General features: G+C 40.0%; 1 protein-coding gene across 1 annotated transcript in view; it reads right to left on the bottom strand.

The window, feature by feature from the left end:
- PDE11A (phosphodiesterase 11A) overlaps positions 1–17,485 on the bottom strand; it is a 326,451-nt gene that overhangs the window by 157,686 nt on the left and 151,280 nt on the right. The window contains exons 7-9 of the mRNA XM_037044380.1: positions 12,640–12,715; positions 10,283–10,350; positions 9,269–9,361 (exon numbers count right to left, since the gene is read on the bottom strand). Coding sequence (XP_036900275.1) covers positions 9,269–9,361; positions 10,283–10,350; positions 12,640–12,715 — 237 coding nt within the window. The remainder of the gene's footprint in view (positions 1–9,268; positions 9,362–10,282; positions 10,351–12,639; positions 12,716–17,485) is intronic.

The following is a 17,485-nucleotide window of genomic DNA, read 5'->3' as shown; positions in this document are numbered from 1 at the left end:
ATCACAATTTAATGTATGTTTAACTAGACCCAGAAAGAGAGGAGGAAAATAGGGGAAAATAGACATTTGAAGAGATACTAGCCAAATATTTTCTGCAATTAATAGTTATCAATTCTTTAATCAAAGACAACCAGAAGAAACAGAAAGAAATATACATCCAGGCATATCACCGTCAAAAGACTGCAAAACAAAATAAAAGGAAAATGTTAAAGACAGTGATAAATACACATTACATTCAGGGGAACAACAAGAATGATGGCAGACTTTTCATTAGTAACAGTGGAAGCCAAAAAGACAGTGCATCTTCAAAGGACTGAATGATAAAATTTAAAAAAGTATCAACCCAAACAATAAGGTGGTTAGCCTAAGCAGTAAGTTACCAGTAACTTTTATTTCTTCTAAATGCTTTTTACAGCTATTGTGTAATAATAATGTATAGCTCTTACAACTTAAGACATTAAAAAACAAATAATGTCATATTTGTGTCAAGGTAGATATAAAAAATCTTAATAAAAACAATTTGACTAATCTTTATCCACATTATCAGAACTATAACTGATTCATACTATGCTTTTACTAGTCTTTGTAAAATATTCATATCCAAAGGTCAACTAACACAACAAAGATTTTATGTGACAATTGCCCTTTTACAAAGAGGTTAAAAGTAAGAAACAATCATATCTGTTGGTGCCAGATCAGGAAACATCCATGGAAATGGTGAAATTTGAGGTTTAGTAGAAGGTTCAGCATGATTATTCTCTCGGGGTCTTTTTAAAAGCCACAATGTGGTCATAATTTATAAACCAGTTCAACAAACGCCTGGAATTTTTACCAAGAACAGCTTCCAAAGTGCTCTTGTTTTATTTTGATTTTATTTTTAAAAGTAACTTAAGACATGGTAGTGGCTACAATGGGGAACTAATTCCCACATAACCATTTCAGGACAGAAAACCACTGGGGTTTCTTTTTCTCCTTTCAAAAAAAATGAAGTTTTTAGATGATTCAACATGTTTTCAGTAAAGAAAAATTTACAAGCGGGAAGAATTCCATTTCTGCCGGTGTGTTGCATTTCGCCTTGTAGTTAACGATCTGCATTCTTTGCACCTACAGATAAACATGGGTTTTCCAAGGGCTGACTTGTATCATTTAAACATGGTCTGACAGTAACTTGGCCTGGGAAAAATCATTTCGGTAGGTAACAGGACATTTAAAAGGGACTCCTTCTTTCTGAGTTTACAGTTGAGACCAAGAGGTGCTACATTCCAAGGGGGAGATGCGAGGCCTGTAGGCCTTCGACGCCAGACCTGGAAAGAAGGTGCCCCAAACTCATTCTACACCTGAAAGTTAGAGTGCTTATTACCTATCTCTGCACTGTGTAAAAAAAATTTGGTAAGACTTCATGAAAGAGAGCATTTGGGGAATTTCTTAGGAGTTCTTGAGGATTCCTTCCAGAGAACCACCTGTAGAACATAATATCTATTTCCCAGGGTGTGGTGTGGGAACTGGTACTTGATTCATGTCCAAACATTCTAAAAGTTAGTGAGAGGAAGGAGAAGGCTTCTTGGAGGAGGACCTCCATTTGTTTTATCTAATAGCTGAAGATGCGAGTTTTCCCATGAGCCAAATGGACTCATGAAAGATATCCAGGCTTAAAATGCCTCTGACCATAGAAGCAATACCAGTGTCTATCAACAGATAAATAGATGAACAAATGTGGTATACGCATAAATGGAATATTATTCAACCTTAAAAAAAGAAATCCTGACACATACAATAATATGGATGGATCCTGCAGACATCACGCTAAGTGAAATAAGCCACAAAAGGACACATAAGTCACAAAAGGGCAAATGCCATACGATCCCACTTAGAGTGGCCCCCTTCTCATTCATGGGTATGTTTCAAAATCCTATTGTGCGCCTGAAACCCTGGATAGTATCAACCCCCAAAACTATGTCTTTTCCTGTACATACACACACACCTATGCTGAATTTTAGTTTATAAATTAGGTACAATAAGATATTAATGATAACTAACAATACAACAAAACAATTATAACAATATACTATAACAAAAGTTATGTGAATGTGGACTCTCTCTCTTAGCAAATTGCACAAATTTCTTTTTCACAGTTTCATGTAGAATAGAAGATTCATTCTTATTGTAGATCTTAATAACCTTAACATATAATTTTTTTCTTATGAAGTTGAGAACTTTCACCTTTTCACTTAAAGGAAGCACTTTACAACTTCTCGCTAGCTTATCCATATTGCCAGCATCACTACCCTGGAGCTTGGGTGCCATTACTAAGTGAAGTAAAGAGCTTCTCAAACACAAGCCCTGGGATACCTTGACAGTCGATTTGATAACCGAAGAGGCTACTAAGTGACTAACGGGGATGGGGGCCATCCAGAGCGAGGGTACACTGGACAAAGGGATGATTCGCACCCCAGGTGACAGAGAAGCTCGGCACGAGATTTCATCATACTACTCGGATTTAAAACTTATGAATTGTTTGTTTCTGGGAGATCTCCATTTAATATGTTAGGACGTGGTTGACCACGGGTAACTGAAACTGAAACTGAAAGGTGAAACAGCAGATAAAGGGGCTGTTGGACATGAGCTAGCTCATTTGACATGAGCAGTCAAATTCATAGACATGCAGTAGAACATTGGTTGTCATGGGCCGGGTGGAAAGAAGAATGAGAGTTAGTGCTTGACAGGCACAGGGCTTCAGCGGGGGAAGGTTAAAAAGTTCTGCAGATGGATGCTGGTGATGGTTGTGCAACAATGCGAACGTACTTAATGCTCCTAAACTGTACATTTAAAATGGTAAGTTTTATGTTGCATTTATTTTGCCACAATAAAAAAGATAAAAACAAAACAGAACCTGACCAAGAGGACTTCCTGAAAGAGTAAGATGATTCCCACAGAGAAAAGTTCTGGTTGGAAGCCAGGGATGAAGAAGAGACTGTACCCTGCCAGTCAGCAGGGACAAACCCACATCAGGAACTGCCGACAAGAGCCTGGCCCTGGCTCTCTGCAGGATTCCTGAAAGCAGCTCATGGTAGAAAGCAAATGCTGGTGTCTGACACCGAGGACCCTGAAACCAGGTTCGGACGGCATCAAATATGAAGGACTCTGCCCTTTCATCCCTCCTCCCTCGTACTCCCCGCTCCTGTCTTGTGGGAGGAGGTGAAATAAGGAATATAAAGAAGCCCACTGTGACCATCTCCTGACCATAAGCTTCCAATTCAGGCAATGAGGAATCTTGGAGACTATTTCACAGCTAAATGTGTCAGAAGAGCTGTGGAATCTACCAGAGTGTTCGTCCAAGGGTGGGAAAGAATGATTCAACGGAGCAGTTTAAAGGAAGAGGGGTGGGAAACAATGAAGTGACATTGTGTTGGCATCCTTTGACTCTAGCTCTTTCAAAAGATTCATTCCTTGGAGCTTAGGAGATTCTTAATGGGAGCACCATCTCTTTCATCTCTCTCCTTCTTCTTTACTGCTAGGAAGCCAGGTTGGCCCCATAATAACCATCCAAGGAAATACCCAGGGGACATGGTAAGTGGGAAGAGGCCCCTCCACAAGTAAATACATAAGAGCAACTTTATAGTCATGGCCAATACAGAGTATAGGCCATGGGGGAAAGGAACACAGCGGTGATCCTACCCAAGTCTGTGGCCAGCCAAAGTGGCTGCCAGCTTCCCCTTCACAGCCCAAGCTTTGTCCTTTTGGAATATTGACATGACAGACCAAAATAATTATCTGTGGCTGCATGCATTCATGTATTTAATACACTTTTATCAAACACCATAATATTTAAAACACCAAAAGGAATAAGAAATAGATAAGACACGGTCACTTTAATCAAAATATGTTTCAGGAGAGGAAAACATACAGATTCACGATTAACTACAATATAAGGCAAAGAGAGGAATGAATGACCACCCCATTCTACAGGGTGGGGTTAAAAGCTTTAGAGAGAAGACAACGTTTAAATCAAGCTTTGAATGAGGGAGTAATTTCGAGGGGAGATGCCGTCATTGGAATGGAATATCGAAAGTGGAGACAGTGCTAGAGGAAAGGTCAGGTGGCCGAGAAGCAGGTGGCTGTTCTGCAGACAGAGTCTGATTCGTACTATGAATTACAGACTAATTGAGTCTGTAAGCAGCATGGAACACTCTGAGAAGAAAAGTGGAAGCCAGGGGAGGGAAGATCGTTTGGTATGAGATTTCCAAGGGTTCCAAAGGCCAGAACGTTCATAGTTGGGTAGGTAATGGGGGAGTAAGTTAAGGTGTATGAATGGCTGTGTGATGCAATGTGAATTATAGTTTAGGAAGAACAAACAGAAGGCTATTAAAAGTGCTCAGTCAAGAGGTCATGAAGCCCTTAAGTAGGATCTCTGCTGTGGACATTGGAAAGGAGAAAATGGATAGGAGAGGATTGGATAGGAGCTAGGAGACAGAAATGGATAGGAGACAGAAGAATGGGGCTTGGCTCTTGGTTGCTTATGCCCTTTCCAGGCTCTCTGTTTGATCCTCACTCCTTCCCCATTCTGATCGTAAAGGTGGCTAAGGTGTCCCTGAACACACTGAAAATTTCCCGGAAATTTTCTCATTAGTATTAGGTAAGGTTTTATTTGCAATATATATGAAAGATACCCCAAAGGATAATTCTTGATGTTCGAAAATGAAGAAGTAATATTCTGCATCTACACTTGTACTGAACTTTCCCTCTATTCAGTATTTATAGGTAAAGTTCCCCCCTTTTATCTTTGAGCCTCACTTTAAGAAAGTGTGAATATACATGAGTATATTTCTTGTTGAAGTTCTTGATTGCTCATATAAAATGGAAATCAGGATCATAAAATTAAAATTATTGAAAATGATAGTAAATTCCTCTCTTTGTTCCAATATTCAGCTTTAAGAGCATCTTTGCTCTCTAAGAGCCTTGGAATATTAATTTTATAAAGATATAAAAAAGGACTTTAACAACAGAGTTACATAACTAAATTATGAGAAATTAAGAAAAGCATCTGTCAAAATAATTGTGTTATAATTCAATTGTTAAACAAACTTCAGATAATGTATTAGTCACGTTACTTTTTAAAGGCCAGAAGGGTAGAAAGTATTTTTGTGTTTACATTTTTATTTTTCACCATTTGTGGATTAGGCTAAAGAGAGCTGAAGTGGCCAGCACAGGCAGCAGGGCCGGACTCTCCAGCATGGCAAGTCTTCTCTGGAAGGCCAGTTGCCATTGGAGATGCATAGCATTAGAAGACCCACATGGCTATTTTTTTTGACATGGGAAATTTTGTATTTGCATGCCTTGGACTTTTCTGGAGAAACACATCAGATAACGTGGGCCAGGGACAGCAGCCTTGCCCCGAGTGAGCGGGAGTTAGTGGGCAGTAGTGCTGATCTTCCAGATAATAGGGGCACAATATCATACCTCCTTCCCAGCCCCTCAATCAGCACAGATTTACAGCAAATCTTGGGCTGAGCAGACTGAACTCTGCAAATAAAGAATAGCAAGTGCTCTGATTAACAGAACAGCTAACTTTTATGAGGTGCTACTGTTACTAAACACTCACCCTGCATTAGTTTATTTGACTGTTAAAACACCTTTCTTATCATCCCCATTTAAAATATAAAATAACTGGGATTGAGTGGTTAAGGTGCCTGACCAAGATCAACAGTACTGAACCAGCATTCAGTCCTAACTAGATTTATCAGACCAGTGTCACAGACAAGGCTTTAAATCTTTGTCCCTGCACTGCCCCTTGTTTAGTTAAAGTCGGCAGCCTCTTTCTGGTGGGGGGGGGGGGGGGGGGAATTGATGCCAAGTGAGGCCTGCAGTGAACATGTACTTCTAGTGAGCTCTGAACATTTTGGCAAGCATTTGGAGATTATAAATCTTCTCAGGGAATTTATCTGGAGAATATTTACTTCCAGAGGATGCACCAATGGGAGTATTTTTATTTAATATGCTTAGGGGGAAAGAATTGTTAAAACGCAGAGGAGGATGTTGTGCTGTTCTTTAGAGTCTCATGAGCATGCAAGAAGAAATGCATTCACGTTCCCTCTCCAGACGATGAAGGCTCCTACGTGCCTTATTGTCACTGGGGACCATCGGGGTATCATTTCCCTTCACTCTTGTTTCCAGCTGAAAAAAGGCCACTGCAATAAAACTATAGGAATGAAAAAACTACTCTTAGACATCTACACCTTGGGCAAGATCAAGTAGGATAAGAACTGAAAAAATTAGCAAAAATGAGACATACAAGATAAAGAACCTGGCCAGACTCAAGTTGGGGATCTTCCCTTAGCCACAGTGGATAAAGGGGAGCAGGCTGTCCCAGGTCTTTGGGGAGGAGCAAAGGAGATGATTTAAGGACAGCATTGCATGTGGCTCAGGGCCCCTTGGCTTGGGAGCTCATGCGCACTCTCTCTCTCCCTTTTTCTCTCTCTCCCTCCCTACCTCCCTTCATCTTTTTCTCAGCTCTGTTGTTGTTATTATTGTCTTACCTTTTAAGAATTTGCTGGACCCTTTATACTCCTATAAAGTAGCTTACATACCTTAGTAGATCAGAGTAGTTATAAATACATAGATGTAAGCAACATACTTTTAAAGAAATATTTATACTAATATTACATTGTTAATATTCACACATAATATTTATAAATATATAAATTTTAAATATATTCATTCAGAAGCTAATTAATGAGTTTGGGTTTAGTAGCCCTCCACAAGTCATTTTTATCTTCACAAAGTCCTGAGATAAGAAATCCTTCCAGGTATTCTTGAATATGGATTCCTGGGCTGAAGGGGGTGGTATATGCCCGATCAATAGAGCCAAGAATTTAGTACCTGGTGAGGCAGGGGTTGAGCAGAGGTGGGAGGGACAAATCCAAGATGGCAACACCAGCATTCTGACAGGGAAAACCACTTTTAACACTGGTACAAAATAATGGGCACAGCACATACAAGTTCACACATATAAGTCAACTTCTGAGAGGGTGGGATTGTCACAAGGTCAGAGTTGTGCTGGACATTTGAGAGTGTCAGTAATAATTTTCGTATCTAAAGAGAAAAGGTATCCGAGTTGCACAAACAGGAGGGTGTTCACTAGGAAGCCACAGGAGCAATTGGGGGGTGAGTAGACTGGGGCGATACTAGCACTTTCCTGGCGAAAGGATCTGTGGCTCTCCGGTGGGGCTGGGGGTGCGGGGAGAGGGAGGATTAGGAAGCGGGGCCAGTGAGAAGGCTGACTTTAAGGTAAACGATCACTCACGCTTCAACCCAGTTATTTTAGCCCCTTCACAATGGGAGGAAGACCCACTCCAAGAGAGAAGTGAGAATGGGGAGAGGTGAGAGGTGTGCTGTGTTCTGTGTACGTGTGTGTGAATCATACCACAGCCATATGAAGGTGGGATGGGTGGGTCTAGGGGAGAGTTCGTCTTCCTTCTACTGTTACCACGGAACAATGGGTGAGGCCACTCTGTGGAGATTGAAATTCGATGTCGGCGAAGGAGTCGTGATTCAGTATTTGCGGTTCCAAATCCCTGTCCTTTGCTCCTTCTCCCAATCCATGCTGATTTCACAGTAACGAATATACGACTACAAGTGATAATGTAGTGCAACACAATTGCTATAATTTTACTGATTAAGTATTAAAATCTTCTCAAGGCTCATCTCATTTAATTCTCACAACCAAGGCGGGTGACAGAGCTGAGATCTGAAAACAGTTCTGTACACACACCGTAACACTCTGCCAGTCATTCCCATCAGTTGCTTGCATGTTTACAGTTTGCCTGTGTATTAATTCATCCTGTAGGTATTGTTTGTATTCCTTATTATAAAGATGTTACACAAAGCAAAGCAGAACTAGCTCAGAGAAAGAGCAAAAAACAAAACTAAACTAAAAACCTTCCTTCATTCTTTAATTCCCTCCCTCCCTCCACCCAAAAACCAGTTAATAAAAGCAACAACTAAGAACAATCTGACAGTGGGCAGGGGGGTGGGAGGGGATAATGGACGGGGATGGTTTTCAGGAACAACTATAAAGGACACATGGACAAAACCAGGGTGGGTGGAAGCAGGAGAGGGAGGTGGAGATGGCTGGGGAGGGGGTGATGGAGGGTAAATGCAGACAACTGTACTTGAACAAAAATAAAATAATTCAAAAAATAAAATACAATAAAAATGGTAAAAAAAGAAAAGAAAACCATGATACTTTTTAAATTTACTATGTCACTATTTAAAATAGAATAAAAATAAAAACCACTCAGTAAATACTTCCTCTGTGCTCCACACACTATTAGGCACTGGGAATAAGATTGCAAAATCAATAAAAATCCCTGTTTCTGGAGTTCACAGTCTACACAGGGGAAAAAAGCAAAGTATGTAGATAGGTACCTATAATTTTATGTCTTATAAACTTTAAGTCAGAGTACTGCAAGTGCCGTTGACTCCCCTGGTCCTCTCCCCTGGTTTCCTCTTTCTACCAGCATCTCACTGGGTGCACAGAATGTTTTGAGGATTGGGTCTATCTGACATCATAGTGATCTATAAAGTATTATCTCCACATTGACATTTTATCTGCCCTAACTAGAAGCATTTCATAGATACAAACAAGATCTTTGATAATAGTTACAGAGAGGGAAAAAAAATAGGTCTTGGGTCTAAACAAGGTGGGATTGAGGGGAGATGAGAATTATTCTTTTAGAACTGAGCGGGTCTGACAGGAGACGTGGTGCGGGCCTGGGAAAGAGGTCAGAGTGCTGAGGGGGTGTTGGCGAAGGGAGAAGGTGGGTAATGGCGGAGGCAGCTCCCCTACCTGGGCTACATGCCCTCCTAGGGGGGTGTTCTCATATGGCAAGAAAAGTCATGCATTTCCAGAACATCCACATATATTCGAAATAAGTTCATAATGCACTTTAAATCCTGGGAAGTTATTTCTGAATCATCATTTTTAATGAACTAATATTTAAAAATCTATGTTTAACCATACAACATATATGGGTAGGCTTCAATGAATCTGTGAATTCCCTGAAATTATATATAAGATTGTGTGCATATGTGCATTCTTCTAGAGAGAGTCTCTAGCTTTCATAAAATTCAAATCCATGACACTAAAGTGATTAAGACCCAATGAATAGAAAATTAAAAATTGAGAAAGGAAGCCCCATAACAAGAATTTTTTCTGTCATAAAAACCAGGGCTCGTCATCACACAGTCCTGACACAAACACTGCACTCACATCGAGAGCCACCGACTGCTTGGCCCAGGACTTCTTCACCTGGTCGTACATGATGGTGTTGTTGATGCCCAGGCCACAAAAGATGACAAACGCCTAAGAAAGAGAAAGCCCACTGATTAAAAATTGCAATAACTCCTTGGAATAATCTCATATAAAAGCAGGCAGTCACCGGCGATGGGCCTGAAAACATCACTTTATTGTACACAGAGGTAGGCCTTGGGGAAACATGCACATTAAAATCCTTAATGACTATTATCACATACAGCTTTATAGCTCACATTGCATCTCAGAAAAAAACAGTAATTTACTGTCATTGTGGAGAAATGATTTCATACATTTAAAAACATGCTTACAGACTGTTTAAATGTGTTCTTTTTTAGGTTGTGGACTGATTTGAGTAATTCTCTACCATTGGACCAAAAGCAACCTCTTTCAGTAGCAAGCCTCTAAAATATTTTAGCAACCAAATATACTTGTAGTTACATGTTAAGCAGAAGGAGGGTTGGTTTAGAATGAGTTAGTGAAGAAACTGTGAAGTATTCTCGGCTGCAGAAAACTAACCATGGGGTTTTCGCGTTGGTCACTAGTCTAAAGTCCACAGGCAGCCTGCTCAAGGCCGCCTCTCCAGCTGCAGGGCAGCCTGGAGTAAAGGGGACTCGTGAACGTCAGAGAGTTGATGACGACACACCTGGCAGAGCTGGCCAGAGGTCTCACCACCCTGACCACACCCAAACAAAGACAAGATAAGACAACACTTTGGACAAGAGTGGGTAATTCATTTCTGTAACAAAATTACACTAAAAATAATCACTGGTCACAAAAGAATCTTAACAGTGAAAAAAAATGAAATCAAATCTTACCTATGCATCAATATATTCTTTAATGTTTTCTTTAAATTCTGTCACATGTTTAAGTATAATGATAATTAACAATTATTTATCCTTACCACTTTGGGCAAGCTGCAACCAGGAGACTACTGGTGTCTCAGCTATAACCCTTGGTTAATTTTCTCACCTCAAAAAGTCGTTGATCTGCATCATCGAAAGGTTTTCCGTCGAGTCTATTTAACACCTGAGCCACTCCTGTGGGAAGAGTTTGGGATATGGGGTTATTTTCAGCACTGGACACTGTTATTACAATGTACAATAGTCGCCCCAGTGGGCTCTAGGCCTCCTTTAAGTAATCTGAGACACCAGTTTATCTCTGAGCTCTCTAGTACCTGTGTTCTCCATACAGCAGATCAGAGGTGTCCTGAAATGCAGGCTGCTTCCGGACTCCTCGAAGCTTAGAGTTCTACCAGGCATCAACCTGACTTCCTGAACAGGGTTTTCAGGGTGACTGTGCACGGTAACTCTGATAAATCTGCCGCATATACACAGACATACATACAGGTGGGGCAAATGTAGGTTTACAATTGTATGGAAAATAATATGATCATTATAAACTCGTGTTTCACATACTCACAACTGTAAACCTACTTTCTACTGCCCCGTATATGTAACTGAATATGTATAACTGTGTATATATACGTATACAGGCACACACACACACAATTTTTTATTTTTTCAGTTCCCAGAAGCAGAGGTTTGAGTGAGGCAGGGCGATGTGGCGTTAAGCACGCCAGCTCTGGAGTTAGATGTCAACATTTAGTCAAATTTTAACCCCACCTTGAGCTAAGTTTCCTAAACTGTTTGGCACCAAATTTCTTCATTTGTAAAATGGAGGTTCAAATATTAATTATCTCACGGTGTTATAAAGATTAAATGAGATAATGTTTGAATGTCTGTAAAGTATATTGTTCCACATGGAGTGGACATTCAAGAAATATTAGGAGTGATGATCCCGTCAACCCTCAAAGCAAGGTTAGGGCTGTGGTCTGCTCCCAGTGGGGTGCACATAATCCTAACAAACTTAATTCACGTGTCCTTCCTCTTTCCAAAGTTCATTTCCAGCATAGACCAGATGTTTTGGGGCATGATTATGAAAACCTACAAGTTTTAACCAAAAAAACTCATCAATCTCATAAACTACTTCCCTGTATCCCCATTTAGAACAAACAGAAAATAGATGAAATTCTCAAGCAGGCTTTTATTTTTCAAAACACCTAATTTCCCACCAAGAAGGTAAGCCATGATACGCTAAAAGATGTATAATTAAATGCAAATCTTTTAGCACGTAACAGGCAAGCCACGGTCTTAATTTTGAAAAAAATAACAAATGTTTACTTTTAACTTAAATATATTGTAAATTCCATACATGATATAATTCAATGCTTTATACTAGGGGCTCAAATTCCAAAGTCTTAGAATATTCTTTATATCCAATAATGTACCAATTTTTCCTGTAAATTAAGCAAACTGATAAAAAAATTTCTCTTAGAAGCCACATCTTGACAACATTAGGTAATTTATAGTGTAGTAAATTGGTAGGTAGCGGTGTCAGAGTTGAAGTGGCAAAGTTGGGGTAAACAAAGAGGCAAATGAATGCGTTGGTTACCAAATGCATTAGTTACCTTACGTCTCTCAGGAAAAGCTCCCATTTTCTTTGCACTTCAATAGTTTTAACTAATGCTGACATCCTTCACAGCTTCTTTACCTTACCCACTGACCTCCTCTTGCCTAGACTTCTTTCTTAGTTTCAATGTTTTTCCTGAGTTTTTGAGGGGAGGGAAAGGAATAAGGAAAGAGAAAGATTGGAGGCTGCTTTGACCCACAATTCCCTTATTTTGGGGAAAGTGTAACATTTCAAAATCATGTAGGCAGAAGAATGTATGTTCAGTATATGTCAAATGCTCATGTGCTTTCTTTCTTTGCATGTAACCCATGTGCGAATGCATCAGTGTAAATATGCAGACACAGCGGGAAAGTCTGTACGAGGAAGTAGGAGGCCTGAGTTTTTTTACCTTGTCACCAACTCACTCTGTGACTTTATTCTTCTTTGTGCTTCCTGACCCTCTCTACCTCAGTTTCCAAAGGGTAAGATGAGAGGGTCCTATTGCTTTCTGAGATTCCTTCCAACTTCAAAATTATTATTTCATATTTAAAGGAATAAATATTTGTTCATTGATCTGATTAATAATGTTGATTCATCAGGACTCTGCACTTATGAGATTATACAAGACACAGGTTTATGAATCCAGAACATAAAAAGGGAGAAGACATTTAACAAAAAAGAATAGGTGGGGGCAAAATGCAGGCAACCACAATGGAACAACAATAACATAATTTAAAATAAAAAAATAAGGAAAATATTTGTATACACCTATTTAAATAAAATAAGTATATTTTTGAGAGGGAAAAAGAAATAGGTGTATTTAAAAGAAAATGTGTATTCTTTAAAAAAGGTATTTCAACATTTAGGTGATGTCTTACCAATTATTTGGTGGTTGCTATTCCAAATAGGTACGCAGAGAACTGATCTTATATGAAAACCAGATATCTGGTCAGCCTAGGGTATAAGAAAGTAGTTAATTGAAATTAAATATTATATACTCACTATTCTCTTACTACTCTTCATAGCAAATAGTTTTAAATAATGTTTTAAAGACACATTATAATTTAGTTTTTAATGTATATACTTACCTGTCTCTTAATTAACTTAAAACCTCATCGTGAACATTGTAAGGAAATCAAGCCCTAAGCAAATCTGAATCAACCAGAACACCCCACCCCAACACCACCTCCCTCACCTCCGCAGCCACGGGGAGCTGGACGTAAGACTGTCCCCATCACGATCACACCGCCAGACAAGAACTCAGGCAACAGTTTAGTTTCTGCTCTGAGTCTTTAAAGCATTTTAATTAAACCAGGGTTAACGTTTCTCTTTGATTGGGCACATCTGTTAATAAAAATGTTTGAGTCTATAATGCTGCCATATATATATACAAGGCCTGTCCAGCCATGTACTATGAAAAATAGAGACATTTATTGGAGAAGAAAGACATTACAAGAAACAGTGTACACAGGATAATGACACTTCAGTCCCCTTCAGAGTAGGCACCTTGGGACCTCAGACAGTTCTCACAATTGCTAACAGCTGCCCCATCGTATTTTCCTGAATCTTATCAATGGTCTAAAATCTCTTTCCTTTCAAAGATGATTTTAGTTTTAGAAAAAGGCAAAAGTTGCAGGGCGCCTAATCTGGGCTGAAGCTGAGCTAAGTCACCTGGGTGATTTGATCAAAAACTGCATGAGCTGTGATGCATGTATTGTGATGAAGCTGTCAATCGCCAGTTGCCCATACCTGCAGCCTTCTGAATCATCTCAATAGTTTCCATGGAGGAATGTTCAAGCCTAACACAAAATCTGATGCAGATTCATTGCTCTACTTGCTTAGTCATTTTGAATACAACAGCCACACAGTACACACACTCACTCAATAGCATCTACCACCCACATTGACTAGTACAATGAAGCCATCATTGTTTACACATGCACACTCCAGTCCACTGTCCTTGGCTGCCAGGTTACATCAGTGCCGTGCAAACCATTCCTGGTGTATTAACAATGGCTGCACTTTTTCCAGACACTTGTATTTACTTTACATAAATACTCTATATTTTACCATTACTAACTGACTATGTATGTTGTAAAAATAGTGTAGAAAAATTAAAGTTGCAAAAAATGTGACAAATGTAGAAGTTCAAAGATCTTCTTTCCGTGCACGAATAGACTGTCAGGAGATGACATAGTTAAAACACGAAGGCATAATTATCAGCATCAAACAAACATCATCTGTAACCAGCGCCACGATATTAAAACCAATGATCCCTATCTGAACTGTTAAGTAAGAGCTACTAATGAAAAAGGTCAACCTGACATCCCAATATTATAGGAAAAAAATAACATATCAAGGTTTTGGATCATGATAATTGGAATAAAAAGATATTTCTAAATTTTAAAATACTCATCGTAGAAGTTAAAACTGCATATTTAAAAATTCTGAAATTGGAATTTACACACCTGCATTTTATATTTCTAATTACTAATGTACCAAACACATGCGCACAAATCACTGCTCCAGGGCACTCCTCCAGCATTTATTTATTTACCACCTTCTGTGCACCAGACATGTTGCCGGGTGCTAAGGACATAAAAGTGAATTCAGACAGTTACTACTTATGATGATCTCACAGGCCGGTAAAAATACAAACAGTTAAGATAAAATAAGTGTCCAGGTAAAGAATGCTCAAAACACTATAGAAAAACCAGCAACTGACTGTGGGTAGAGAAAGTGCAGCTTCTGACTCTCAAAGGTGGGTTTGCAAAGACAGGGATGACAGTGACAATGGTAAGCTAACACTTACTGGATGTTCCCTCTCCGCGTCTGGCACCCTGTTCAGGGATTTCACATGCACTATTTCCTACATTTATAAAAACAACCCTATGAGGTTAACATTCTTCCTTATCTGAAAAGACTTGGAGAAATTAACTGCCTTGAAAGTGAAGACACTCAAAGGAAGCCAGACAATAACAAACATCCATCAACTTTATCTTCCACAGGAGCAAAGTGGTTTTCTCTCACTCCCCTAGAATGATGTCTACACTACAGCAGTGCTGGTGAGTGTGAAGAGAAGGAAGTCAATTTTAGAGAAGTCTGCAAGGTATCTCTACAGCCTTGGGCAAGCCAGAGCGGTCTGTTTTGTTTTGCTCAAGGTCATACGAATTGCGGGTGGTCCTCAGCAGCACCCGGCAGTAGGCACAATGCTTCTGCCAACCCTGGGACAGCTGTAAGCTCTGTCTACCCTCCCCCCACCCCCACCTAGGAAATCGGAAGCAGCTGAGGAAAGAGGTGACAGGTCAAACAGCAAGGGAATATGCAGAGAGCAAGAAACGAGGACAGAGACCGTTGGAGAGGATGGTGGTAAGAAAAACAAAGCTTAGGCTGTCTCTCAGTGAAGTGAAAGAGAATCTTTTTAACCCCAAATCATTGCAGTTTCCCAAAAGAATTTTTTAGTCTGGGAAGGTAGGAGTTGTGTTCTCCCATCCACAAAGGGTCACATCGGGTCCCATCGGGTCTTCGGGTTTGAGTGAGGGTGGCAGAGTTCCTTGAGGGTGAGAACACAGGAAGATTGAGGGAAAAAATACCAAGTTCAGACTGGCACACACGACAGTTGAGAGGACAACTGGTGAGAAAAAAGAGCTAGAAATACTAATCTCGGATTCATCAGCCTCTGGTGTTAATTGAGTGGGTAAAATCACCAAGGAAGAGCATGTCCGAGAAAAAGGCACACACAAAAGGATAAAAAATTGAACCCGAGAGGACACAATATTTAGGGCAAGAAGCAGAAGGTGGGGCTAGTGACAGGCATGGAAACGAAGGCAAAGGTCACACTCTAACCGCAGGGCATTGTGGCAGTTCTAATGTGCACACACATTACTGCAGCCTTTCTGGAAATGAACTTAGTGGCATGTACCCAGAGTTGAAAAGAGTACACATACCCTTTGACTTGCCAATGTCGTGTCTGGAAATTTATCCTATGGCAATTATCACAGCTGTGCACAAAAGGTTACCTATAAAGGTGTGAACTATAGCATTGCTTATGGTAAGCAATATCATAACCTAATCGTTAGAAATAACCTAACCATTCAACTGAAGGGAGTTGGCTAAGTAAATCATAGCACACCTGCACAATAGAATATTACACACCCAATTAAAATCATGCTAAGGAATAATATTTGTTAACATTGAAAATTTTAATATATTCAGTGATACTGTTGGTATCTGTCGGTATATAAACATATCACATACTTTGGGAAATCCTGGAAAAATTATAGCCACAATAGTTCCTTTTGAATTATTTGCCTGTGGGAGTTTTGCTTTTTTACTTTTTAAATAGACTTTAATTTTTAGAACAATTTTAGGTTCACAACAACGTGAGTCCAAGTACAGAGATTCCTCAGATACCCCTACCCCACACAGGCACCTCGACATCCTCACATCACTCGCTGGGTGCTGCATCTGTTACCTGGATGCACCCACATTGATGCATCATCGTTACCCACAGTCCCCGGCTTACCTTAGGGTCCACTCCTGATGCTGTACATTGTGAGGGCTTTGATGACTATATAACAACATGTGTTCAACATCACCGTGTCATACCGAGCAGTTTTATTGCCCTAAGAATCCTCTGTGCTCCACCTACTCACCCCTCTCTCCCCGCTCCTTTCTGGCAACCAGCGTTTCCTTCCCCTGTAGCTTTATTGAAGAATAATTGGTAAAATGGTAACATCTTTAAAGTGCACAACAGGTTGTAATGTTTATGTCTACATTATAAAAGAATTCTGCCTATGGGAATTTTAAAATTACTGTTTCTGTTTTCTAAATGTTAGATAATGAATTACTTGTACACAATGAAAAAAATTTTTTCTAAATAGTGGAACTAAGGGGGAACAGCAGTGTCCCATGTTGCAGAGTAGTCAAACGGAGAAGCGCTGAAAAACGGGCTATTGAATTTAGCAACCAGACAGATAATGGACAGCAAAGGTGGTCAAGAAAAGAAGATTAGGGGGCAGGAACACAAGTGATGAGGTCTGGAGGAGAGAGAGGCCACACTGAGAGAGAAGAGCTGTTCAGTCTGTTGCTATTCTTGTGCGGGCTGAGCACAGGAGGAGGGGGCAGGCAACAGGAATGCCGAGTGTCTTTAAATCATCCGACTGTGGCTGGGGGATGAAAGGGAAGCCAGCACTAACTCACTTCGAGAGTGGGGACTCTGTTCATCGGATAACCCCAACTCTCCAGGTCATGTCTGTCAGCGGAGCTCAAAAATATCTACCAGCCTCTTGACCTCAACCAAGTCACCAAAACTCTCCATGTCTCAGTTTGGTCACGAATATTCATCTCCTGCAAGCAAAATGTTAACATTGGTTATCTCCAGGTTTGGGGCATTATTTTTGCTTCTTTGTGATTTTTTATTTTCAAGTTGTTTTATAAGAACATGTGTGTATAAGGGTTTCAAAATTTGTAAGGTGTTTTGCAAATGTAAATATTGAAAGGAACACTTGCCCCCAAATATCTGCCCCACTGTTCCAGAGGGTCCCTGCACACTCATTCTCAGTTTAAAATTCACATCATTAGAATCCCAGACGTTAGGCTATGGGAGGCTAAGCAGCCTTTCCAGGAAGCTACAGTTAAAATAAATACATTATCTGGGAGTGCTTAGTTCTCCTCAGTTAAAGAGATGTCTTCTTAAAAATTTTGCCAAGTCTCTCTCCTCAA

Source organism: Sturnira hondurensis, unplaced genomic scaffold (assembly GCF_014824575.4).
Source record: "Sturnira hondurensis isolate 20B ecotype Veracruz unplaced genomic scaffold, ASM1482457v3 Scaffold0004136, whole genome shotgun sequence".
In the NCBI taxonomy this organism is placed as follows: domain Eukaryota; kingdom Metazoa; phylum Chordata; class Mammalia; order Chiroptera; family Phyllostomidae; genus Sturnira; species Sturnira hondurensis.
Note: the sequence above shows the minus strand (reverse complement) of the source record. Positions and strands in the feature narration are given on the sequence as shown.